Below are 27,606 nucleotides of genomic sequence, written 5' to 3'. Positions count from 1 at the left end.
ACTCAGTGAGTTCTTTTACAAAAACGTGGTAGTCTCCTATGCAGAAAACTACATGTGGACTTGGGGTAAAAAAATCAAGTAATGACATGAAACCAGAAGAGACTTTTGCAAGAAACACAACTAAATTATAACTCAAGTTGCAAGACACCAAAAACAACAGACAATTGTTGCAACCAAGAGTCAGCCAAACAGTAAGGTTTTACTACTGAACAACATTACTGCTGGCAAGCTCCTGGCACCAGCTATCACTGCCAGGTCCCACTGATTTAATACAGGCCTGAGAAGGCAACCACAACCTTAAGAGTCAGCCTTCACTGAAGAAAACGGTTACACAGTCTTATTTAGTGTTCCTAAAACCAAAGCCTAACCAAAGCCCACTCTGAAATAGATAGAGATGTGTTTTGCATCGACAGTGATGACCAGTTCCCTTAACTTTCGTAATAGGCTAAGCATGATCGCTGGTGTTGTCAGGAGCCACCTGTCTGTGTACTTTTCACTCCAATAATCTTCAAATTCTCTCTTAACAAAGTTACACAAGGTTACATAGATCTAAATTTACTACTCAAAAGGTTTAAATAAGTTGGTTATACATTGAAATAAAAACCCAACAAGTTGTATTCTTTAATAACAGAAAAAGACTGGACTACAATCAGTACAACAAAAAGCACTTTTCAAACTAAGCATTTATGTTTAACAGCAACGATTGTGCAAGATACCAGTTTTCTACTTCATTTAAAACCTCCGAAGTTAAACCAATTGCTGCCCAACGCTTAAGAGTAATGAATCAGTAGTGACATGTATTGACAATAATTGTAATGAAAATACTTGTCACCAGACATTTTAAAGAGTAGAGCAAAATTTTTATCAATTTAATTTACCTTAAATTATACATCAACATGCCTCGTTTCTTAAATGAAAAAAGTTTTCTGTACCAATACTGAAGTTCAGTATGCACTACTATTCAAACCTTACATAAACAACACTATCACAAGTTACTAGAACTATGTCTTATTCTTGAGAAAAATGTCCCATTCTCCCAAATGCCTGTATTTGTAAGCTCTCTGTCATTTTAATCAGGTACAAATAAATTCAATGCTACCTGAAAGATCATTTCGAAGTCATTAAATCTGTAATGCCCAAGAGCGCAGATTATTTCAGGACATGCATTACTGCAGTAACGCATTATGGACAGATAACTCTATCACTGCTATGTATTTGGCCAGCAACCCAGTTATGCATTGCAGCCTCCCCTGTGTTAATCAAGGGGAGATTACCTTCAGCACTCCTTTTCTTTACACTGAAATAAACTCAAAGGGAAACCATTTAATAGTCAAGTAAAAAAAAAACCCATACAGTTAAGGCCTTTGCAAAAACAACGTTTAATGTCCGTAAGAACCGAATCGGAAAGCTTCCTTCACCTTATTTACTGGAGGACAAAAATGGAAGCTGAAATTAAGGGAAAAAAATCAGGAGGAAGAAAGTGTCCTAAAGGAGTTAAGCGCTCGGTGCTTATGTGTAAACAAGTCCAGAATGAACACCTTTGAAAGATGACTACCAAATGGCCGCTGTCAAAGTTACAACCCATCACAAAAAATAAAAATAAAAATCAGAAGTGTTCTTCTATAGCCCGTTTCACTAACTACTGGCCACCTACAAGTCTACCCTCTCTATTCTGAAGAGCTGTGTAATGCTTTCATGAACAATTACATTACAAGTACAGATTATGCACTTGATCATGTTACTGAGGTTGGGTGTTTGGGTGGTGGATTTTTTGGGGGAAAACTGTTAAAACTGTAGTATGATGTCAGGGAAACTGATACCTGTGATAGGACTCTATATACTGCTGATGAGTATTTCTACTGTGTTTTCTTTTTATACAAATTCAGAAATTACACACTGCAAACTACATCACCTGGCTTAAAAACAATTACTATAACTGCGGCTCCATAAAGCACATTAAACTCAATCATGTAAATGACCAGCATCTAACTTGGCTTTACACAAAGGTCTCTGCTAAGCATTTTCTAAAGCAGTTTCTTTGATATTATTAAATCGTATTCCATTTTTCAATTAAAATTATTCTCTTATTTGTATCTATATTTGCATTAGCAATACATACAATTCATCTGCAACTGTTCTTCTCTGTTGATATGTGTAGCACTTCTTGGCTTGTCCTCTGAAGTAAAGTTTCCTCCATCCCACCTGTGTAGCTGAGCAGCAACCGGGACAACCGGAATTGGCGGCAGTTTCTCCCTCCAACTGGGACCATCCTGTTCTATTAAAGTCTTCGTTATTCTGAAAGAGAAAAGCCCCACCAACATGACTTTTCATCTATTTAACCCACGCTTTAATAACTTACACCCAAATTAAATAATGCAATGTTCCAATTTAAAAAAAAAAAAACCTGAACAATTATCCTTAAGACTAACTTCAAAAAAGATGGTCACAGCAGTCAATGGTATTTGACTTATTTAAGATTCAGACTTTTTTCACTTTGTAGAGTATTTACACTAGCATTTGGAAGACAAGAAGCTGACTTCAGCATGATCTGTAAATATTTAAGCAAATGACTGATTTCACAACTAAGCTGTAAACGCTGCCTACCACATGCAATGAAGAGAAGCAGGAAAAAAAAAAAGTATTTATTTTGTTTACTTTTCTCAGCTGTTCATAGGTGTTATTTGTATCGAGTGTAGATTAGAATATCCTCAGACAAAGTCTGGTACCTGAATTTGCCAGTGTCAGATGAAACCTCTTACACAACAATTCTCCAAATAACCAATGCAGGTCACAAAGTAGGTATGAAGCTGCATTTTATAGAACAGTCGGAAAATCTTCAAACAATCATTCTCTATCCCCATTTAAGAACACACAGAAAATATATAAAAACTGTTTAGTCTTTCTTAAACAAACACATACATATATAGGTCAACTACTTGCATACACGAGAGGGTCAATCCAAAACCCACTCAAGTGGGAGGTTCCCATTGTTGCGATACGTTTCAGAGAAAGACCTATGTAACCATAATAAGTGAAGCCATACAAGACTTCACGGTTCCATTACAATTTTTGCAGCATTTAAAAAAAACCCAAACAAGTATTCATCGATTACGAGAATGAGAGTAATACTGAGACAAACATCTTCTAATCTCAAAACAAGTTTGTTCAACTGGTGAGAAGTCTCTAACAAAGGAAAATCCTTTTGAGTAGCAAAGCCAAGTCACACTGATACTATAGCCAATAAACCTGAAATATGTATATTAGGTGCATTTCCATCTACACAGGTGTAAAAAGAAAAAACCCATACTACGTGAATACACATTAAAAAAATAATTAAGAACCTTGAATGTCACATGAAGAATGAGATAGAATGAGCATAAATTATCCAATCAACTTTTCTTGCTTAGTTTTGTTCTTTTTAAATATTTGAAGTACAGCTATAAAACAAACCAACCAACCAAAAAAAGCCTTGGTATAATACTATGGCAACAGAGTCAGAGCACTCGGGACCAAATTCTTTTCCCATTAGGGTCCGATAGAAAAAAAATACCAGAAGCAGCACCTGTTCTAATCTTCTTTATTGTAAAACAGAAATTACCAAAACACTTTAAAGAACGATGTAGACTAAAAAGCTGTTTGTAGAGCTATATAACGTGTGATTTAATGTATTACATAATGCTGCACAGAACACACAATTTCTTGTATTTTTAAATTGAAAGTAATTTCTTCATACAGAGACCATCACATTTCATAGTATTACCTAGTTGCTTTATTTGTTTTCTAAGTGAACATGAAGAATATTTTTCTGTGTGTTTGCTGCATAAGCCCTTCCAGGGGCTCTCCTCTACCTGTATCATTCCCAAGCAGTATTTTACAGGACATACCAACAAAGCAGCTTGTCCAAGTTCTGTTTTGCTCTGATTTTACTAAAACTTTAGGTTTTCAATAATAGTCTGAATTAAATTGTTAAGAAAATTCTGGCACATCATCATAAATTAAAGAGCCTAAGATTTACTCCGGTTATTTCATTAGAGAACAAAACTGTACACTTCATATTAAGAAGTCAATTCATTACATTTAGGTATTTCCTATAGAAAGTAACAGAACAGTTCTACAGAAAAACACAACTTCCTGTTTAATTTTTCTCTATTTATCATAATGGGCTTAAAAAGTTGAAGAAAAAACCTGACCTAATTCATTAAATCCTGCAGTATTTGATGATCAATCGACTTTTTGTAACATAATGATCTAAGCATAGTCTTTTGCAAAAATGCTTACCTGTGTGCCATGGTTAGTTCAAAAAGCATGGGGATGTCACAAAAAAGGTGGGACAAATAGCCCTCATTCCCCACCACCAACACCCCAACTTGACGCAAAAATCCTGTAGTTTTGCACTTTATCACAAATTTATTTGTACAGTACAATACTCATATGGGACTTAGTAATAAAAGCTCCCGAGCTATCTAATGCAATTTGCTAACCGACACTAAAGGAGCTGAGACAACTGGAATAAAACTTCAATTCAGTAAATGGAAATGCATAAACACACTGCCCCACATTAGATTTTCTGTATTTCTAACAGTGAAAAGCAAATAATAAAACACTCAAGAGGAAGTTAAAATACACAAAGCAGGAAATTCACTGATTTTCACAAAGCTAGGAAAACGCCACTAATTAAAAGTGTGCTTGAAATGCATTTTCCTGTGACTTGGCACACACCATTAAAAGAAACAGTTCTTCCAATTTATCTAAAAATTATCTCAGGATAACTAACAAAAGACATAATTCAACATCATCTAATTCACATGATAAACACTCAAGTAACTGTTTATACTTGTTTTCAGCCGACCTCATAAAAATACATGCTTACATTCTTAATTATTTCATTTTGATCACAAAATGATCAGGTAAAGGCTTTACATTAAAAATTCTACTTGTCTTTTACTTGAGAATTATTAGAAATATCAGACTAAACACCCATTTGGAAAGCCTGTTTAGTTGGGTACAAGAAATATCAAACCCAACCTCAGACACAAGTAGGATGATGAGTTCTTCCTGCCATCCTCCTACGTGATCACCATCCAATTTCACCCAGGAACTTAAAAAACAATGACATCCTCCAGTAAAAGCAGGTAATTTAAATTACATGTTGGGTTGCCCCTTTAAATTAAAAGGCAGAAGAGGAGCTACCATTTTTGGATAAAATACATTTTAAAAATGTATGTTACTTTGGAAACGAAAATTAATACTTTGGCAAACAGTATCAGTTTAATTAATAAATGATAAAATACTTAAAAATAAATTATAGTAGAAGTTCAATTATGCAGGAGGTCTATGCTTTAGAAACTAAGAATTTGCAAGCAAAAACGAATTACCAGCAGAAGAGAAGAAGGAAGAAGCAGCTGAAATAAGGTGATGGGTTGCCAGGGAGGAAAGAGTAATGAGCAGTGAAGCTAAAAACATAAGGAAGGCCTAGAGAGGAGAAAAGGAAGAGTGTTAAGGGGAAAAAAGGGAAATAAGCTTATTACTAAGCAAGTTACAAGTCAAGGAGAAATATGAAAAGAGTACCTGCAGATAAAATAAGCCAAGATTATAAAAAAGTATAATAATTACACAGATACCACGACAAGCAGTTACCTCACCAACCCAAGTGCTCTATCATCAGCATAGGTAGAGGAGTTCAGTAACAATTTGTTGTGTTACCAAAAATAAGATTTCTAAAAGTAGATGATAAAGTCTTGTGATTTCCTTTGGCCACCTCTGGACAATTAAGCAGAATTTAAAGATATTATGGACTTCTTAATAAAGTAATAATTTCAGTGCTTATGGCCTTGCCTTAGAAAGAAAAAAAAAAGGTACTAGATCCCATTGTTAAAAAGTCGCATGCATGTGGGCTCCTGCTGAATGATTAATGGCTGTTCTGCTTTCATAAATACTTTTTTTGCCCATTAAAAGAAAAAAAGGAAAGAAAAGGGAATGGAAAGTCCTACTATTTACGCACTTAAGTACTTACTGTATGCTAATGAGAATACAATTACGAGAATTGTATGGCAGCAAGAATTAATGTTGGACGTACTAACTCTTAAGTTAAAAATAATATTAAATTATATTTTTTACACCTCTAAGCTTTGCAGCCAACCACTGTACCAACTGCAGCATACTGAAGGATTCACACTTAATGTAAATCTCCAACTGCTGGAAACAGAAGTGTCAGAGGACAGGTAGGTATGGACCTTAAAATACTGCTTTACATGGTATCAAATACAAGTTAGGAAATAAAACAAGTTGAAACACCAGTAAAAAAAGCCTTTAAAATATTACATTTTAAACCAGAAAGTGACCTACTGCTGGCAAAGGAAAACTGTGAAGCTATGGGAAAACAACCAAACAAAAGAGCCAGTCCTCTAGTTGAAACGCACTAGTTGTGACAATCCTGCCTCTGAGAGATACCAAACAGAGGGCACATGTAGAACAAACAAAATCGAATTCTACTTTTCTATTTGGACTGATATCAGAAAATCTGTAAGTGGAGTTACCTATTAGCACTATCATTTGCTGCTTGGATGCCGCTGTCTATTTGTAGGGCTGTTTTATAATCAATGTATGCCTGTCGATACCGCTCCATAGACTCATTTGCCATTGCTCGTCGTAGAAGAGGCTTAAGGGAAAACGGCTGAAGCTCCAGAGCTCTGGAGAAAACAAAAGAAAAATGCAGGATTGAAACAGAGTAACTGAAATAATATTAATAAAACTATTTTATGATATACACAACTATAAGTAACAACTCTGTTATTTCAGATGGGCCTTACAGCAACATAACCAAGGAAAACGGGACTGTGGTTTATAGTAATACTCTAAATGACATGCAGTTATGAAATTGTTAGTGCTTGTACTACAACTTACTCTACTCAAATCCCTGTCTTCCATCTGGAAAACTGCTTTTGTCACCAAAAGATTAATGTAATGGCAGCTGTTGACAAGCAAAAGCTAGTTTTCTTAAGTCATGCCTAGATCTATGTGGATTTCAAGCATATGGTGCTTCTGCCTACATTTTGCATGGAAGTATGCATGTAAAAAAAATACGTTTAGTAACACATGAATATACACCTGTCTCTTCTTGGCTTTTAAGTTTTTGCCTGTCTTTTGTCTGTTTACTGTTCTGACTATATACCTGTCAACACTGAGCTCAAATCCAGACACTGTGAAATCAGAACTCCTTCCAAACACCATGTGCTTTTCCAGCAATATGAAGAAGCAGTCCACTAAGGCTTTACTTATTAAAGACTACCTTTTATAAATTAATGATTCTTGCTAAAGAGAGAAACTTTGAAATAGTGAAATTGAGTCTAGCCAGTTATATTTCATGGAATCATAAAGTAGTTTAGGCTGAGAAGTCCCTAGTCCAACCTTCTCGTACAGGTAGGGTCAGCTGCAAGATCATACAAAGTTGCTCAGAGCTTTATCCAGCTAGGCCTTGTCCAAGAGAATCTCTGCACATCTCTAGTCAACTTGTTGCAATGCCCCCCACTGTCCACAGGGAAAAGGTTTCTTCTAATACACAGTCCAAACCTTCTGTGTTTTTTGCCTGTTATCTCTTGTCCTCCCCCAATGCACTGCCAGAAAGAGCCAGAATCCATCCTCTGGATAATCTCCTCATAGGTACTGGCAGGTTACTTTTAGGACCCCTGGAAGCCATTCTCCCTTAAGCTGAAGAAACCCAGCTCCCTTGGCCTCTCCTCTGTAGGCAAGTGCTCCAGAGTTCACAACCACCTGTGACACTTGACTGAACTCACTTCAGTGGATCACTGGCTTTCTTGTACTGGAGAAGCCAAAAAACAACACAGTTACCATAGATGTTGTCCAACAAGTGCTGAGTACAAGGGGATAATCACTTCCCTCAGTCCACTGGCTGTGTTACTGTTTATAAGCTGAGGAGGCTGTTGGCCTTCTCTGCTGTAAACTGGCTTTGCACCATTACTCCTCCTAAAGCTAGAGAAACAATGATTTATAGAATAAACATTTCCAATTTCCATTTCATAAATGTTTCCAATGATCCATTTCTCTTTATGTTGCTGAATGCATTTCAAAAATACAACCACACACAACATCATAGCCCCTACAAAGCCTCTGCAAACATCCTGTAACTTGGAAGCATATTAACATAATTTCAGGTTCCTAACATCAATAATGAAGAAAAAAACAACCACAAATAAATTCAGGGGAAGAATAGCATCAGTCAGAACAGAAAACTACATTTCCAGGGTAGGATGCAAAGATAATATAGCCAGGGACCAAACCAAACTGCAGCACTAAATAAATGAACATTAGGGCGTAAAAGCCCTATTTCACTCTCTGTAACAAAAATCGAAGGCACTCCAACTCAGAGTCTTGAGACAAAGAGAGATCCAACAGAGGGGTTTTTTTATACAGTTCTAAGCCCTAAATAGCTAAAGCATAATAAAAATAAATGTCCAATACTCATCATGAATATAAGCACCACACAGTTTTTTGAAATCAAGTAACCTATTCCTATATCACCCTTTATGTCGTGTTGCCTAGAGAAGATTTAATTTACATTGCCTAATTCATGCGTGTTTGCAATTTTGCAGTTCTGCTTCCCAGTCTCTAAATTATTTCTACTTCTGTTGTGTTCACTAAGCATCATGGGTCCTTGTGTATCCAGAAAATAGGCACGCCATTAAGGACACTACCATCAAGCAGCAAGAAAATAAGCTTGTCCTTGGTAAGAATACAAAATGCAAAAATGTTTGTTACAGATTTCAGTTGAAGACTTACATACTTCAAACCTCCTGAACAGAAAAATGTGATGGCTGTTAAGTAGGCCATCTTGTTTTATCAGCTAGCTGTCTATGGTCCTGCACCTATTTTAACAAAAAACTGTTAACAAGTCAATTTTTTCAGATGAGATTTACAGAAGACTTTTCTGTCAGGTAGAATATATTCAGTAAGCAAAATATTTAGTTAATACAAAGGTTCATACCTATGTTATTTTTAGTTTTGGGGCTTTTTTTAACAGTTGGGTTACCAGTGCTCAAAAGAACCCCAACTGATTACTTAATATGATTTCTAATTGTCTTAGGATCCTTTTTTGCACCTTAAGCCCCAATCTTACTAACCTTGTCTACAAAAATATATATTAAAAAAAGACATCTAAAAAATACAGTAATAATTTCGTGGAGGGCAGTGTTTGGAAGTTATTGAAGGTGTCTGATCTTCTCTAACTCCTGTATCCTTAAAAGCCACAATAAGCAGAAAGGATTTTAGCTTAATTTGTGAACAGCTGTAATTACTGTTTATAATTCTGCCAAGTAAATATTAAAAAAAAAAAAAAAAAAACAACCGACAAACCAAAACACATATACACTATACACATACTTGAAAGCAACTTCCAACTGTGATAAGCATCTGACTTAACAAATCTTTTACATCTAAGTTACTGCAGAGCATCACTGAAGTAAGCCTGATTTTGTATTAAAAACTTTAATTCTGCTATGGATTTCTGTGTACACAGGAAGCCTAACTGCCCTCACACAGTAAGACTGTAAGTTGAAAGTTACTCCTTCCTTAGGTTCCATGCGATTGTTTATGTAACTGACAAAGATATCTGTCATTTAGACAGGGAATCACTTTATTGAAGATTGTTCTAAGTCAAACTGCAATAACAATATATCAGTTAAAATGTTTAATCATCATCAGGAATGTTGTTGCTCTACATAGGAGGTTGCAATTTACCTGTTACAATCCTGAATGCAGTCACTGCAGTTCCCTTCTTTGAGGTAACACGCTGCTCTGTTTGAGTACAAGATACTTAAATCACCTGGACTTTGTTCTCCTAAAAGAAGTTACAATTAAAATCAAAGACCATTCCTTAAATGAGATTCAAGAATTAAAGACTGCACCTGTAGGTTGCACTGCAGTGATGTTTGCTGACAACGCAAAGCTGTAAGAAGCTTTCATCTATCGTGTCACCTAGAATATGTAATTATTCAAACACATGAAGAAATGCAAACAGCTCTACCCCAACGAAGCTGAAATATTATTTCACTCATCTTCCTATATTTTGTGTCACGTGAACTGTCCTCTACTGAAATGACCAATAATTTATTGCACGGTAAACTCCTGCCAAAAACGCAGGGATAGGCTGGGTTCGTTCATTTGCAGTTCCTTGAAATAATCTAAACAACAATCCTAGATTTACGTATAAGGTATTACACTCACCTAGACCAATGACATATTCAATTGCTTCCGAGTATTTGAGCACAGCTTCTCCAAACTGTCCACTCTTAAATAACTCGTTTCCATCACTCTTCAGTTTCGCTGCAGTAGGAGGCAGTGAAGTAGAACCACCACCACCCGCCGCCTGAGCCCCTGCTCCATGCCAGCTGGAGTTCTCCTCAGCTTCGGGGCTTTCACTCTTTTGATCACGGTGTAAATAGCCATTAACTTCACCTTCATGGGCTGACAAATGCTTCTGTGGTTTCTTCTCTGATGTGCCTTTTTTCGGTCCGCTCTCAGTGGATTCCTTCTGCTTCTGTGTCTCTCTGTCCTCCGCCCTACTGCCTGCTCCTCTGCTATGAAACTTTCTCTGCGCGTTCCCCATCGCCGCCTCCTCAGCAGCCGCCTGCCTTACTGGCACGCCAGCTTCTACAGGGAAGTTAATGGCCCGAGTTAGAGCTTGCATCATCAGAAGAAACTACTGCCCTGGCAAAAGAGGGGTGTACAGCCGAAGAACGCGGTACCAAATCCTTCTGGCATCCCAACATTAGGAAAATTTATTTGCCTCAGAAAACGCTTCCAAGAACACATACAAATTCCTCCTTACAAATGACCTGCAATAATTACTATGAAAGCTCATTTCTCCTTGCTGGGCACATTGCGAACCCCTGTTCTGTAGCGTCAGAATGGTACAGAGTTCACCTTGAAATTAACTCTTTAAATACTGGCTAGTACAATACTGATACTTTGATTTTCGATGACCAAATCAAAATGCTTCCATGTTAAAATTGGAACACAGAGCTAACAAATCAGTAACGTTGCACACTTCAAAACTCTCCTCACATGTAACATAGAACAGGAGGGAGAAAAGTGTATAAACCATTCTCAAAAAGGTTTCATTTAAACGTGTCAAAAAGCCTTTTATAGATACTTCCAATCATTCAACTTTCTCTCCTATTTATTACTAATTTAATTAGGAAAAATCATACAATAAAGGTATCAGATATTAACACGTATATTCCTTATTCACCTGAATTCCTAACAGATCACCACCACAGTATTCAAATACAGATTTCTGCAGAGAGCCTGACTCTTGATACCACCAGTCACACAAAGCCAACTCTGTGTGTTTTTGGTGCTAGGAAGATGCCAGGTTTCCACCTCCCCTTAATTTGAGGTGTTCATCTGTCCAACAGAATTTTTTCATGCCTTCATGTATTGGAGAGATACTTCCAACTGATTCAGACTTAAATTCTGAAGTTGACTGAATATGGATGGACTCCAGGTTGTTCCAAATTACGGAAAATATTTTTTTAGTGCACAATATGTTACTGAAATCAAACTGAACAGGATTGGAAAGATTTTTAAAAACAATAGATTCACTTGAGCCTAATAGACAAAAGCTCCAACTGCCTCCTTCCTAGCTGTGGTCTCTGTTTTGAAATACCGTGTTTAATAATAAGTTCATACTCCACAGTGGGAACAATGACAGGATTAATCTATTCTACCCACACAGATATTTTAATAAAACTTAAAGTAAATTATTCATTTTTGAGACTTCCTTCCTTCCTTCTTTCCTTCCATCCATCCAACTTGGCAGTGCCAAATATGCCAAAAAGGTTTAAAGTGTATTTGGTAGGGAGGATGAGGGTAAAAGACTAGCTGGGCAGATGAGTGAAGACAGTATAATAATAATAATAATAATAATAGTAGTAGTAGCAACAGCAGCAGCAGCAGTAGTAGTAATAATAATAATATTTCCTTAGGATACATGCTAAAATACTTTCATTTTATATCCACCAAACAGAATATACTCTGTATACCTTCTAGGAAAAATAAGAAAAAAAACATTTTAAATGTCACAGACAAACAGGTGATAGGACAAGTTTTTAGAAAACACAGTGGGACTCTTGAAAAGCATCCTAACTGCCAAAGACAAAGAAAAGCAAGACAGGCAGAAAATGTGTGATGTGAATGTCATTAATGTGAATGTCACATGCACAGAACCGATCCTGGATTAAACAGGAAACATTTATAGCATTGGGAGTCTCCCTGAAAACAGGAATACTATAGTTAACTTGTTTAGCTGTCAGGTCATGCTAATTGCCGAAATACTTCTGGACTGTGTAAACACCATGCACAAAATTGTACAGATATATTTCTCAAATCTAACTCTCTGTCTTTCATTTTCAGTGTTTATAACACAATTCAGTGTTTATAACATAATATTCCTGTATTGGTCTCTACAGAGAAATGTATTCATTAAAGCAGTATTCTGGGCTCTGCCTTAAAAAAAAAATCTGTGCTTAGCAACTTTAAAAAAAAAAAAAAAGTCTAGATACATTATAAATTCCAAAGAAAAGTTAAAGAAAGGTACTGAAAAGTATGGACAGGATTTTGACCAGAATGACAACAAATACAAACTAGAAAGAATTTTAATTCTACTAAAATATTAAAAAAACTAATTTAAAATGGAAGGACTGTCATAAAACAAAAGCTACTGAATATTCCAACAGGAATATTTGAAGTTGTTTTTTTTTTCCCAATGGATGACATTGTCTTTCATTTAAAATTAATTTCCAATTAATTAATACATGAAGTATTTATCCTCCAGAAGCACCACACAAAAATAATGGTGGCAGAATGAAAAGCAACAAATTATAGTTCAGTTCACAATTAATTCACCTATTATGAAACCAAGAAACATTTTCAAGTCTCTTATCTGCTCTGGACTAGCTACATATGAAAGCAACTGGAATGGTCCAAATCCCCACAGCTTATTTTTTTATAATTTTAAATATTTTATGGGGTTTTTTGCCACACACAGTCAGCGAATACCTGTTTTGTATTATGTGTTCTTGGTTTAGCTCACTGAGATTGTACCTGGATTGTTCTGAGACAGAACATAAAGCAAACGGTTTCTCAGATAACTGATCTCTGACTGCTTAGGAGCAGTCTTTGTTCAAAAAGAATGAAAAAAGCTTTACTAGTCAACATTTATACTGCTACTGTAATTGAGGGGTTCTCTTAATCAGGATATGCATTACAAGTGCAATTCTAGAGTGAATTTTCACTGTTGTTTATTTTAACATGGATCAAGTTTCCATATTGCAAGCTTGCAATAGAACTTAAAAGCCACAGTAGGTTGGGCCCCATTGTGCTACATGCTATACACATTAATTATCAATGAGAGCTCCTTCTCCAGAGTTTACAATTCTAAAAAATAAAAAATTGCAAATAAACAAGAACACTGAAAACAGAGGCTCAAGGAATACAGAATAACTATTGTATCAGATAACAAGGTGGCCAAACGCCCTCAAACAAGACCTCATCAATAAGGCTTCTAACCATAAGGAGAACAGATACAGCCAACTATTCAAGGCTACTATGGCAAAGAAACATCCTATTACAGTAAAATTCTAGTTACATAGATTACTACAAATTAAGATTTGGACAGGTGCGAATTCGTATATGGCATAAAGGCCAAGTGAGCAAGGATACAGAGCATCCAGTAAGCATTAACCAACAGATAACAGCTCAATTAGCTCAGCTCCTCAGTGGTAGAGGAGAGCAGAAAGGAATTCCAGGAATGCTGAAAATACACCAAGCGCAACTGATTGCTTGAGTAGGAAAGAGCACCAATTTTCTCATACCTAATAAGCTTTGCTTCTCAACAAATCAGAAACTTCTAAGACCTTATTCACTGCTCTCCATGAGAAGTCATTAAACATTAACATATATATTGAAGAATTACCTGTAAAATCAAATAAATGTTTCATTATTCCACATGGAATAATTCAAGAAAAAGTAAAAGTGTAAAGAAAAAGAATGTAGTTTTATCTGAAGATGTCCATTTCATAAAACATGTTTAGAAAACCATCAAGAGAAATTCAAAGAGTGTTATCAACCCCTATTTGTTTTGGAAAGCTGTAAATCAGTCATTATGATGACAGCTCCATTTATGTAAGGGCAGAAAGACCATTACTTCAGAGAAACCACGACACATGGTCAAGATCAGTTGAGAACACAGTACATAATTCATCGAGGATGCAGAGAGAGTTTTCATACCTATTCAGCTCCTAATAACATTCCCAAAAAAGGATGATCTAGTGAAAGAAAACAAAGCCACAAGATAGTGGACGGATAGAAGAAAATGCTCTTCAATCTAAGAATGGTTCCGAATCACGGTACTGTCATGTTCAGTGACAAAGACCTTAACTTGGTGCTATCAAGTAGAAAACAGACTTGGGGAAAAAAAAAATCCCACAATAATTCTCTATAGCAAACTGCTGGGGCGTCAGGTAAATTTAATACCATATAGGCAGCAAAACTAAAAGTCAGATGAAGGATTTAACACAAAGAAAAAAAGAAGTGCTCTGATGCTTCAATACCAAGTGTCAGTGTACCAAATCAACAACCTCAAGGTGCATGAAACAGTAGGACACATACAAAAATAATAATAATAATAATTAAAAAAAAAACAAATGGGGAAAAAGGTCTTGTCCAGAAGAAGAATATTCTCTTCACTTCTAAAGTGCAATAAATAAACCATGCACAAAGAACACACTGTCTAGGCAACATCTTTTCCCACAGTCAACTCACAAAATGTAGCTTTGTCTGTTATGAGGTTTCTTGTACGTGCCTGGAGAACATCTTTTAAAGAGAGCTCTACTGACTACTTTAGCAATAACAGGTTGAGAAATAATAATTTTAAAGCTAACTTAGACGTTAGTTGTTTAAACGCATTCTCCTTTTTACAAATAAATATGTACTAAAGTTCAGAACTGTTTACTACAATTTTTTAAAATTATTGTAATAGATCAAGTAAATACTACACAATTCAGCAAATTTGGTCTATTTAAAATATACTTATTTATCTTTAGACCGTACTTACCACTTAAGGTTATAACTTCTATAAATACGTCAAAATATCTGGCACTTTGTCAAGATTTTTAGTTTTTACAGTGCCTGAATACTAGTTTTTACAGTCTTTAGGACGTAAGCAATTTTGCATTTCTATTGTACAAAAAGGATTTTATTTACTTTTGCTTTCGGTTATATAGAAGCTTAAGAGAGACCACACTTTATTTAGACTGTTTTGTTCAAAGCTGAGAAACCAGCTCTTCAGAGCTAAAGAAAACAAAAAATATTTTGTTGGTTTTCTACCAATCTCTAAATTATAAGGTTATTAGGAATGCAAGAGGCTTACCAACTAGAAATGAAATAAATATGACTACATGACTGGACTACATGGATTACTGGACTGACTGTGACCACATGACTAGGTGCGTAGAGAAGACAGGTAAGATGCTCAGTCTACTTGCTAGGTTCACAGAACATATCAGATTTATTCAATAACTGAACTGACTTCATATTTGTTCCCAGTTGTACTTGAAAACAGAGTACTCTATAAAGATGCTTGCCTCCTAAATCTCAAAAATAGATGAACACATGTGACATTGACATCACTTGACAATCTTCCCTATGTTTAAGAGCCTAACCTTTCATCAACAGAATGGGAGTCTTCCTGTGGAGCTGGAAGGCACTTAGTCATCTGAACGCTCCCAATGGAAAGCAACCTGAAATTAACTAATATTTAAGGCTAGGGACATGATCCATCCTTTCTTCTAGAGTTTTAGCTGAGGAGACTTAGTGGATACCTACTGATTTTGAAAAATGTATTTTCCATAAATAATGCATTATTTGCACACAAATTAAGTCACACATGTACAGTCTTGCAGTTAGTCACACACTAATCCAGGAACAGGAGCTGCACTTCAACTGCTTGTAAACTACACACAGTACAAAAATCACACGTTGTTTACCTCTAATGTATACTTTTGGAGCATACAAATGATCTCTTACATTGAAAACCAAAAAAAGATTCATAGTTTTCAAAACAAACAACAACAAAAAAAATCAAATCACATGCCACTTGATAATTTTTACACCCTTTGATCCAATCAAGGGAGGAAAAATGCAGAAGAAAAATGTGATGGTACCAAGGCAGGAGAGCTGTGCGAGAGAAACAGGTAAGGAACACAACTTACTCTCTAACAACAGAAGAAATTCCCAACTGGGTCCACATCAAAGGGCATGTATAAAATTACACAGGACACAGGGAAGTAGGTGATTTATAGCAACGTTTTCCTTCTGCTTCTAGAAATAATTCCAAAGACGTGTAATAAAACTGTATTCTAGATTTCACACTCAGATCTACTTTAAGTAGTGAATGTAATTTTAGTCTTCAAACAGGCAAAATTCTTTGCAAGCAAATGTGGATGAATTGTGTGAATGAAATCTGCAATATCAAAGGCAATGATTTTTTCCTCAGGTTAAAATTAAATCAAAATGACATGACATTACTTTTATCTCCACTGCTTCTTTCACATTCTTCTGTATTTTCCCCTCTTTCTTCATCACCTTCTGAATCCTCTATATCTTGAATAAGTATTCTTTTTCCTTTGCCTTGAGTCTGAGATACAGGCTTTAAACCTTTCAGTTTCTTTTCAATCTCTAGCAGATTTTTCTGCAATAAAGAAAAAAAAGCAACAGCAGAAGCCTTTTCTTATAGGTATATAAATTGCAATTTATATACAAAAAATACATTCTGTTAAATAATCCACTAAGATCCTGAAGAATTATCAGGATAAATGTTACCAGTATAAAAACAGAGAAAATAAAAGTGACTGTTCCAAGAGTCAGTATCAAAACCAAGATTAACACTCAATTTCTGTCTCTTAGAATCTCAGAAGATATCACACAAATAAAGAAGTACTTTTGTTGAATGAACTGCTGAAGCAAAAAAAAATTTAAATTAAAAGGAAAAAAAGTAGATTGTACTACTGTGATACCTGGCTTGGTCTACTCCAGAGAGACATGTGGGAAACAGGCTCTTTCCAGAATCTCAAAAAAAAAGCCTAAAATCAGTTTATCAAAATTTATGCTATGGAGAATTTGGCGTTTGATGGATATCTGATGGAGGAGTGTAACTGATAGAACTAGAACCAAGAGACACCAATTTCTTTGCAGTGTAGCAAAAGGACACTGCTGAATAATGAAAAGGATTGCTCCTCTCCTAAGAACTGCAAATTAGATGATCAAACAGCGCCTCATTCCATAAATATTTTTTGATTACTCAAAAAAATACTCCAACTGCACTTTACACTTTCAGAGCAGAGTAAGACACACCCAACATTATGCACTATTCTGAATTTAATGCTGTACAAGGAAGTGCCATTTTGGTACTCACTTACTCAAGAAAAAAGTAAAACAAGGACAGGAACAAGCAAAGATTCATATGGACAAAGCACCTGGAAGAATTCCAGTTACTGACAACCAATTTACCTTTATACTAGTGACTCTGCACATCAAACATTCACTCTTTCACTCTGCATGTCTTCCATACATTCATATTTTGCTCAAGAGGGTTCTGAGGCTCTTCCAAGCAAAAAGCAACTCAAAACAATGCCCTGCCAAGCACCTGTCACTTCTAGATGTCTCAGTCAAGGCATAATAGCTGGCACAGATAAGGACAAAGGTCAGACATCTCCTTTCAGCTAGAGAAGCACTGCTCAGCAAAGCTACTAATGCATTTAGAGCTCTGGAAGAGTGTACTCAAAATGAGCAAGTATCTTATGTCTGGGTCTCAGCAAAGCCTATTCGATAAATGTTTTTGCAAAGACAGTTTGTGGTGGAGTTTGTCAACAGACTCACAAGCTATTTAGTCGTTCAGTCTTGTAAACAGAAAAAAGCCCCAAGAGCTGTTTTAGAACTCCAAACTAGAGACAAGTATTCAAAAAGAAACCGGGGGTGGGGGGGTGGAGCGGGGAACAAAACAAAAAAAAAAACCAGCAGGTTGATTCCTTGGTTGATGAGAAACTTGGGAATTATTCTGGACAGGAATCTAGTTTCACCAACACCGTAAAAGGGATGAATGTTTTATGTGGTGATTTTGACATAACAGGCTTGTTGGACCTCTCTCACTGGTGCAAGCAATAGCAGTGATCAAGTAAGTCCAGGAAAGAAGCAGCAACCAGCAAGCTGCTAGCAGCTCAAAATGTGCCAACAACAGCTGAATTCAAGTGATGAGGCAATTGCACAGCATCCAGAAGTCATATGTAAAAAAACTGGGAGGGTAGCAGTATGATGGACTCCTAATTAACAAACAAAGAGCAGTTTAGTATCAGAACTGCCTAGCGCTGAAGGTTCTCGACATGTAGAGTCTAAATGCAAGGACTGGGTGCTAACCCACAAAACACCCCTAAGAAGATACCCATGAAACAATACAAACCAATACTCTCATAAATAGCTGAAGTAAGTGTAGTACAAGGACCACATCCTGACCTTGAGTTTCCAAAGAAAGCATCTGGCTTTCTTAGATCCAAAATTGGCTAAGAAGGGTCCAGATTCATCAGAAGGTATGAAAGGTTTTTCATTCTAGCCTGGAGGTGTGAAATGAGGATTTGTAACATGCTGAAGTGAGGGCACAACCCAGGCCCTCTCCTTTTGGGCTAACTTTACCACTACAACAATACAAGCTTGGCATGTCTTTTCAATTTTTCTTATGAATTATGTGACAAACTTAAATACATCTATCCCAATGGATCTTTTTGACAGAGATTTCCAAATAACTTTGATCAGCTAATACTGTAAGCATGTTCAGCAGCAAAATTTTAGGCACCTAAATTACCTCAATAGAGGAGACTCTATTGTGTGTGCCTACAGGTTCTCACAATTAACTAGTGAACAGAAGATCTGGACACATTCAAGTATCTAATTTCCACCACAGGCACCTACATGGTCTTGGGAAACTGATCACTGGCACAGTAGATCGAGTGTGTCCTCAAAACTCATACTCGAATCAAACAATATAAACTGTACTCCCTTTATGCTACAACTGTGTACAACCTCATCCTAGTGATATTCAACTAATTCATGTTTACCTTAGCTATAGCATTTTCTGGTTCAACACTCAATACTTTGTTCAGATCCTCTACAGCTCTCTGGTAATTCTGCAGCTGACTGTGTACAGTGGCACGGCGCATTAGAGCTACAAAGGAACAAAGTGTATTATTTATCTATTTAAATCATAAAGCAGATAAAAATACACTATTTTTCTAGATATATTGTGTAAACCAGTTTTTAAAATTATGCATTTACTTCATAATGACTCTGTATTAATAATAACTGTTCTCTTGATCATTTTTAACAATGCAATTTCACGACACCTTTTGAGACAGCAATCATGAATCGTGAAGCATCTTTTCCTATTTTTCCAATTTTTCCCTTCCTCCCATGCAAATATAGTTAGCTACATTCAATCTCTTTGTTTTCACATCGTTTTTGAGGTAATTAATACGTCAGTGTGAGTATGATAGAAACAATGCACTGCACGAATACAAAAGAGATTATAGTCATCATATGAAAAACAAGAGCTAGGCTATTGCCTAAGAATACCCATTACAGATCAACATGATGAACTGCATAAAACTTCCCTGACCCTGAAAATACTGTTAAAATTACTTTGGGAGCTACTCTGTTTCCTTATTCGAACTTGGAACTCATCTAAAGCTCGGTTAAGTCAACAACATGAATGGATATGTACCATTTTATTTGCTAGAAATAAAATAATACATAGAAGGGCAACTTTATGTTCTACTTTACCTTTTACATTGCCAGGTTCCATATCTAGTACCTTCTCACAATCCTGCAAAGCACTGTCCCAGTCCTGAAGTTTGATTTCTGCTTGAGCTTTGTTATTATATGCAGCTGCAGTGGGTATTACTGATATACTCCTGAAAAAAGGGAATATTGACCACAGTAGGCTCATAGTTAGAAAACCTGAATGTAGAAACACTTCACTATTGGAAGCTGAAAGCAGTATTACAACAATATTAATACTATTAATCAATTATGAATTCACTCTAAAATATATATTTTATTTAAATATTTCCAAATGTTAGAAAATAGGATTTTTCAGATGGTATTAGAAAAGTGCCCAGTTAGAACAGCATCACGGATTTCAGGTGTACAATGCCCTGTGGGTGTCGAATATGGAAAGACTCATCATTAGGAAGAATTCTGCCCATGCTTACTATTTAATACCTTATTTATACCCAAAAGCAGATTTTTACTTAGTTTTATATTATGGATTTGTATTTTATTTATTGTATATGAAATACAACAATGGATGGTTTTATATTCATGTTCATGTATTAAAAAGATCAAGAAAGATGCAAGTCAAGAACAAAAAATTATACATCAAATACCTCAGTTTAAACAGCCTGTGCACTACGAATATCAATACCTTTGTGCACATATATACATCAACAATCTCCAGGTACACTTTCATAAGCTGTTCTACAAAACCCTGCTGCCTTCAGTGACAGCATGAGTGGTGCTTCCTAAACATAAATCTGTTCAATATTTATTTAGTTGCTGTTGCACACAATTTATTCCTATTCATTATTTTCTCCATACTTGTCTGTACAGATGTATCAACTTGCTTAACAATTTTTTTTAAGGATATCCCACTATAATATCATAGCCTGTGGATTATCTTAACGCCTCATCTCACAGTAGTGCCACATCATTACACTCAGTTTACACTGGTAATTAATCCCCCAAGATTCCCATATGCTCACAATTTCTAAAGTGACAACTTTGACAATTCTAGGATTTGTGGTTTTTTTAAAGTCCTTATCATTTCAAATCACAGAGTTAAACATAAAATTGAGTTTCCTTTAACATTAGTTTAATGTATGAGCAGTCAGCACTTTTGCAAGTCAGACCTCTAGTGTCTCAAGACAGGTAATCTGCAAATGAGAAACAAATGCTGGTCTCATGTGAAAATCCTGGTTTGTAGAAATGGCATCATATTTGAACACTGTGAAAAGGGTAGAGAAAAAATCTTGTTCTCCCAAGGTAGCATTCAAATACCTTAACTGAACACTATCCTTCTCTTCCTGTTGTGCTCAATTCCATTCACCTTGAACTCTTCTACTTTTGAAACAAAAACAACAGAGGTTCTGTAGCAACACCCTCTATTTATATAAATAAAGCTGAAGTCTGAATCTAGTCCACTGAGCACTAAATAAGGGAAGCAACCTATAAGAGTCTCCATTTTTTGAATCCTGTGTTTATATATTTATTTTCTGGACCAATACTAATTGCAGACAGTTATGATGAAGCTGTACACAGTGATTTTTCTTTGTCCTAAGAAGAGGTCATTAAATCAATTTTACTTATTAACAATTGAGACAATCCTACCAATATGATTCATTAGAATTAATTTGTAATTAATTTAGTTTCTCAACACACTGCTTATAGTCTTATTTTTGTAAACTTGCACTTAAATCTCAATGGTTTTGAAAAATCTGAAGTCTGTGACACCTGCAGATTGCATCCCTTCACTATTTATCCACTTCTCTTCCTGATAAACAAAAATTAATATCAGGATGCAACAGTGCTTGAAGTACTCTTCTGTCAAATCTTTCCGCCCTTTTGAAAATAATCTAGTTGTCACTAGTTGCTTCAGCAAGAAGTTGCTGTAATTACATTGGTCTAAAAATAATATTCACAAGTTAACAGTCATTAAAATAAAAGAACACAATAGTATTTACTCACCGAGTATAGTATGTCACTGCTTCCATATAATCGCCAATGGCAAAGGCTTCATTGCCCTTCTCTTTTTCACGAGCAGCAATAAAAATCTTCTCTTTCTTTGTCATACCTAGAAAAAAATATTTATACATAACAACAAGTAACAACTTGAACAGATGCAATCAAAACACTGTCAGCTAAAATACTTTGTGTGTATATTATCTTTTTAAAAAGAACATGGCTTAGTAAAAGACAAACGTGCATTTTATTTTCTGTAATAAAAACCTAAATTATTCTGATAGGTATACAATTCAGAGTGCAAGATGAAAGCAGTTGGCTAACCTCTACCATTGGTTTTTAACAGTAGATGTATGCTTTACTTCTTTACTTAGTGCTCTCAACCTAAATACAACATGAATATTTTGATTATTAACACCAAGACAAGATTTTTTCAAAATATGGTTTCGAGCTCAGTTGACCTCCTAACAACTTTTAGCATCTCTACGGATTGAAAAATACATAGACACTTTTAACTCTATAGTATGCTTCTTCAATTTGTATTCATACTTGACAATGCAGTATTACAATTAAAGAAAAATTCTATGTTTCTAAGACATTACCAGTTGTGTCTATTTTCTTTTCGATCATAGGTAGACTTGGCCTACTAAAGAATCTTGCTTTTGAGTTACTTTCTTCACAGCCTTCATCAACTTTAGAACACTCCTTTTCCACATCAAACCTTAAATTAAGAAAAATAACAATTTCAATAATGCTGCATAGCCAGACTCCTCTACTAATAGAAAGGCGTACTGTATTTCCATTATAAACCAAAGGAAAAGAGGGATAAAGGCCATGTTCAGTTATCCATGACTAGTTAGGAAAAAGATGTTTAGTCTTAACCTCCTTTCCCTATGGGGTGGGGTTTTTTGTGTGTGCTTCTCCTGCTTACACATTACCTCCCTACTTCCTTCTCCTTTCTGGTTAAAACCAAACAAGCTAAACCAAGAAAAATGTCTGCCTCACCTCCTTGCTATCTCCCCCAAAGACAGGTAAAATTTAAGAAACAGTATCATCAGGCTAAACCCAGCCCTATCAAACATCTCTATTAACCTTTGCCAAAGGACCTAAGAAACAGCTTCAAAGCAAATAATACGGTAAATGTGAGAGAGATTTCAAAATAATCTTAGACACTTCCAAGGCTACTCTGAAGCAGCTTTTGAAAACAGTGTTTAGCAATTTATATCAAGTAAATATTCCTGCCATAGCCCTATAAAACAAATACAGTAATAACCAATTCCTGCACTATCTAGAAACACTACACTCACTGCTTTTCTGTGTAGGACATAATGAAAAATAGCCTTTGCTTTCCACAATAATCTTGACAATATGAATAATTTCTATCTGAAACAGAGACACAATTTTAAAAATTTATCCCATTCAAAATCTTTTCAGGTAAGACTGACTAATTGATTCTGATCTTTTGCGAGCTTACTTTTACCTTTTTATTATAAATTAACCACACTTCAAAGTAAGTGTTTTTAAAACCTGAAGTGAAACACTTTGTTCAGAAATTTCAAAAACTTCAAATAATTGTTGAGGCAATTATCCTCAAAATGTTCTGAAAACACGATATGCTTCGAACTGGAAAATTCCTTTCAAACAACTTCCATTTCGGTATACTTGTATAATCAAAAAAAACTACATTATATGGGAAAATTCACAATAATAGCTGTAGTGTTATCAGCATGGTAAAGCATTTAAAGATTGAGTATATAAAACTTAAAACAAAATCCCAAAATTATTAGGACACACTGGAAAGATGGATGAAAGAATAGATTGTTGCAGAAGTTATTTTGATCACCTATTTTATTTGTGCACATTTGAGCAGGAAGGGCCCAATTTCTGAAACATACATGCATGAAAACAACTGATATGAGCAACTGTTTGTGAGAACAGCAGTTAACTGATACACGCAACAGTTTGTGAGAACTGTTTGTGAGACAGGGTTTTTGTAGGGGTTTGGGGATAGAAGGAAACATTAAGAGTTTCACTACCCAGACCCACAGTCTCTAGATTTAGCTCCCCATCCACTGCACTGGAAACATGTGCCTCCTCACTCTGATTCTACAGCACCATATTCCAGATTTCAGTAGCTAGAGAGAAGCTGCTACCATGCAAAACCAGAGAAGTATGTGCCTTTCCCGCTTCGTGTTCAACAATTTGGGGGCATCAATCTGTCACATACCTTGGGAGGGTAATATGCCACCATTACATGATGCAGAAAGTGTCTTTGTATCAGGGCTCCAGCCACTCTAGAAATAGTCAGTTACTGTCTAACCCTCTGATTATGTGTAATTGCATAGTGAGCAAAGTGATGCACCTGCCTCAAGCTCATTCTTTGAAGTCAGTGGGGCTCAGTGCAGGAATAAGGATTCATCAGTTTTGTTTTTCATTTAGAATTGTGGCTTTAGATACATAGATCAAATTCAGAAGCCCATGTTAAATAACTCTAGAAGCGCTTTCAAAAAAAACGATAAATTAAGCTAATTGTAATTCCTTGCTTTTACATATCTCCATAGATTTTGTATCTTAGATGTTGAAAGGAAAAATGAAATCTGAAACAAAATCACTTCTTATTTATATTTTCTGCTAACTTGCTATATTTCACACAGCTTGTACAAAATATAGGCTAAGTTGTTCTCAGTTGTTAGCACCACAAAGCATCATTTGCATTTTAATAGAACATTTATCATGACAAACCTAAGTGTTACAAATCCCTGAAATGTTGACCTTAATATTATGTTTCTGGAAAATACTTTAAAAAACATCAACCGTGTTCCATTATTAAACAAATAAATAAGATTTAATAAAAACTTAAATATAAAGGATTTAACATACTTGTCCCATTCACTGTAATCCCGTGGTATGTTTTTCTTGTTTCTTTGTTTGTTTTTTATTTTTTTGTTCTGAAAGAGAAACAGCCAGCCTGTAAGACAATTTTTTAAAGTGGAAATTCACAGCTTTTTGTTTTGTTTTGTTTCTGCAAAACATACTCCTAGTAACTAACACTATCCAAGACTATTCTCAGCATAGTCTTGAAAACAGTTCCTCTTGCTTTAAAGAAAATCTTCCATCATTGAGGTTTGCCTTACCAAAAATTTATCCTTAGGACCTTCCTGCACCAATCAGTCCCAGGAACAGATTCGACTGACTTGCATCCCAACCCACCTCCTGCACTGATGGAACCTACTTCCATAGCTGGCATCTTTGGCATCTCTTCTACCTCTATCATGAGACTGTATTTCTGACATGTCCCTCCCTGCTTGTTGACTTCAACAATACTTAATAGCAAGGTGTGGTTGCAAACAGGTATTATACAGTGGAACAGCCAGTTCAAAATATTCCCATCCACTCTGTCCTGACCGTTCAGCCCTCCTCTTACCTTGCAATCCATCATTCACCAAGCTAGACCAACGTAATCGTTTGTAGAGTTGCAGATTTACAATTATCTGGGTCAAACAATTTGATAGAGATTACAGTACAGTCCCTAAATATCTGTACCAGATCCACCGAGCATGTGATAAACTGGACCGAAGAAACAAACAGCAACCTCTTAAACTAGCTTTACCAGTGGTGACACTGTGACAAGGAAATACACCTGCAGTTGGATGTAAACACCTCAGTTTACATAATGCAAATGTGACCCTGCCTGTAAACACTTCTGACTATCTATAATGTTAGGCTACACAAACTTTTGCAGTATATAACTTCAGGACTACTCTTGATGTTCGCAGTCTTTCAAGAACCTAGACAAAATGACGAAGACTTTTACTGATCAGTGTGTGTTTGGAGGAGGGTACTCCTAAATACAGCTTCCTGAAACATAAGTTACCATTATGTATGCATCCTGGTGTATATTACGAACTTAGTCATTTAATAATCTTTTTCTCAAACCAGAAGTCCTTAACTTAAATGAGCTCAAAAATGGTGAAACTCTCAGAAGAAAACTCATAGAGTATTTACACTAATACAACTTTATTTTAGGGAGAGAACTACAGCATGTCCTTTTAAGGAATAAAGCAGAAGTGTTGACCTAAAAATGCACAACTTTTAAAATTCTAGGTTTCATATTCTTGGGACCATTGTAACTAAGTTGCGGCTCCAGCAGAGTCAGGAATTTCTCAATCAGTAGTATTTCAGAGCATCTAATCCAAGAGGCTTTGATGACAAATGTACATTTGCATGCTGTGGAACTACAAAAAACTCTCTGCCCTTGTAATTTTTCTTGCCAGAACTCACAATGCAGATCACTGCAGGGTTTGAAGGCCAGTGAGCAATTTCTGGACCAAAGACTAAAGCACGGACTGGCTTCAGTTCAGGTGACACAGAATTTGGCCTTGGATCTCCTCTGGGCCCTGTGTGATGGCCTAAGACATTACTATTCTGTGTCAGCTAACCAGTATTCTTTTTTAGTTCAAAGTCTCCAAAATAATATGAACGCTATATAGATAACGTCACAGTGGATTTTTATAGCATAAAACTTGGAATGTGTATTGCATGCCCTGGACTGTAGCATGAGGAGGTATCTGAAGACAGAAATCTTTCCGGAATAGTATTAGGAAACTGTATTTGGCAAAGGAACCTAAGTCTGCTGAAATCCCATCAATATAGTCTTTTGAAAGTGAGTCTCTTTAAACCCATGCTTTAGTTCTGTCCTGGAAAAAGTGAGGCAGCAAAAATAATAATTAAGCAATGTGGACACTGAGGAACTGAAAAACTCAAGCTGTCTCTCCCGTCCTCTTTCATTTTGTGGTATAGACATAACCTCGCAGTCCTGGGCAGCGTGGAAAACACAGTGTGAAAGAAAAACAGGGATGTAAGACAGAAAGTTCCATATTGTGTTAAAGAGGGAAATAATGCATAAAGTTCACTCTTTTCTATTCATTTTTGGAAAATCTTCACCATGACTTCACATCAATAAAAAGCAAACACCATATAGAGCTATAAGCTATCAGTAGTGAATTGAAACTGTACCTACGTTTAGTATCAGCACGAAAATCTGGTTACAGACACAAGATGCTTCCATTTACCAAACTTGTACCCATTCGTGCAATTCACTGTTTTAGGGTCAATAAGGATTTCCAGAATTGGCTTCATTGAAGATACAGAACATTTTATGCATCAGATCAGATAAACAGTCTCCAATCAAATAACAACATAAAATTATGGAAGAATTTGCGGTTTTCTTTCTCGTAGAGAGGAAAATTAATCATGCCAACTTTATACTTGATACCACATTACATAATTATGTGATGCCAGCATAAAAAATAATTACATCAGTAACTGATAAACAAAACACATTTAAAAATATATTTTTAAAAAATTATAAGATTACAGATAGCTTGATCAGCAAGAAAAAAAACCTGATTAAATATTTTAATCAATTGGGGGGGGGAGATTTTATATTACAGGTATAAATGTAGTGTATACTCCAGAAACAGCTTCTTTTTTATTCAGTAGTAATCTGGTAGTGGTATAACTGCACTGCTACATAAAAAGACTGAATTCTAATACTCAATTTCAGGCCTCCCTTCTCTCTTCCAAGACAGGTTACAATTACATCAGAGGCCATCTGCTTGGACAAAAGGAATGGAAATTATATACCACTGATAAGGTATAAAGCTGTATTTAGGCTTCCTGCGTAATAACGCTAAAACCTCAACCTTGTATGGAGAACAAAAGCGCTAAGAAGTTGACCTGAAGACT

General features: G+C 35.8%; 1 protein-coding gene across 3 annotated transcripts in view; it reads right to left on the bottom strand.

Moving 5' to 3' along the window:
• SPAG1 (sperm associated antigen 1) overlaps nucleotides 1–27,606 on the bottom strand; it is a 38,479-nt gene that overhangs the window by 8,061 nt on the left and 2,812 nt on the right. The window contains exons 4-13 of one of the 3 annotated variants that reach the window (XM_086465537.1): nucleotides 24,739–24,806; nucleotides 22,461–22,579; nucleotides 21,865–21,970; nucleotides 19,903–20,033; nucleotides 19,182–19,288; nucleotides 16,598–16,765; nucleotides 10,240–10,642; nucleotides 9,754–9,853; nucleotides 6,537–6,689; nucleotides 2,120–2,295 (exon numbers count right to left, since the gene is read on the bottom strand). In XM_086465537.1, the coding sequence (XP_086321663.1) occupies nucleotides 2,120–2,295; nucleotides 6,537–6,689; nucleotides 9,754–9,853; nucleotides 10,240–10,642; nucleotides 16,598–16,765; nucleotides 19,182–19,288; nucleotides 19,903–20,033; nucleotides 21,865–21,970; nucleotides 22,461–22,579; nucleotides 24,739–24,806 (1,531 nt within the window). Of the gene's footprint in view, nucleotides 1–2,119; nucleotides 2,296–6,536; nucleotides 6,690–9,753; nucleotides 9,854–10,239; nucleotides 10,666–16,597; nucleotides 16,766–19,181; nucleotides 19,289–19,902; nucleotides 20,034–21,864; nucleotides 21,971–22,460; nucleotides 22,580–24,738; nucleotides 24,807–27,606 lie in introns of all 3 variants that reach the window. The other 2 variants (XM_086465536.1, XM_086465539.1) reach the window with 2 other exon arrangements.

Source organism: Leptosomus discolor, chromosome 5 (genome assembly GCF_034619465.1).
Source record: "Leptosomus discolor isolate bLepDis1 chromosome 5, bLepDis1.hap2, whole genome shotgun sequence".
In the NCBI taxonomy this organism is placed as follows: Eukaryota; Metazoa; Chordata; class Aves; order Leptosomiformes; family Leptosomidae; genus Leptosomus; species Leptosomus discolor.
Note: the sequence above shows the minus strand (reverse complement) of the source record. Positions and strands in the feature narration are given on the sequence as shown.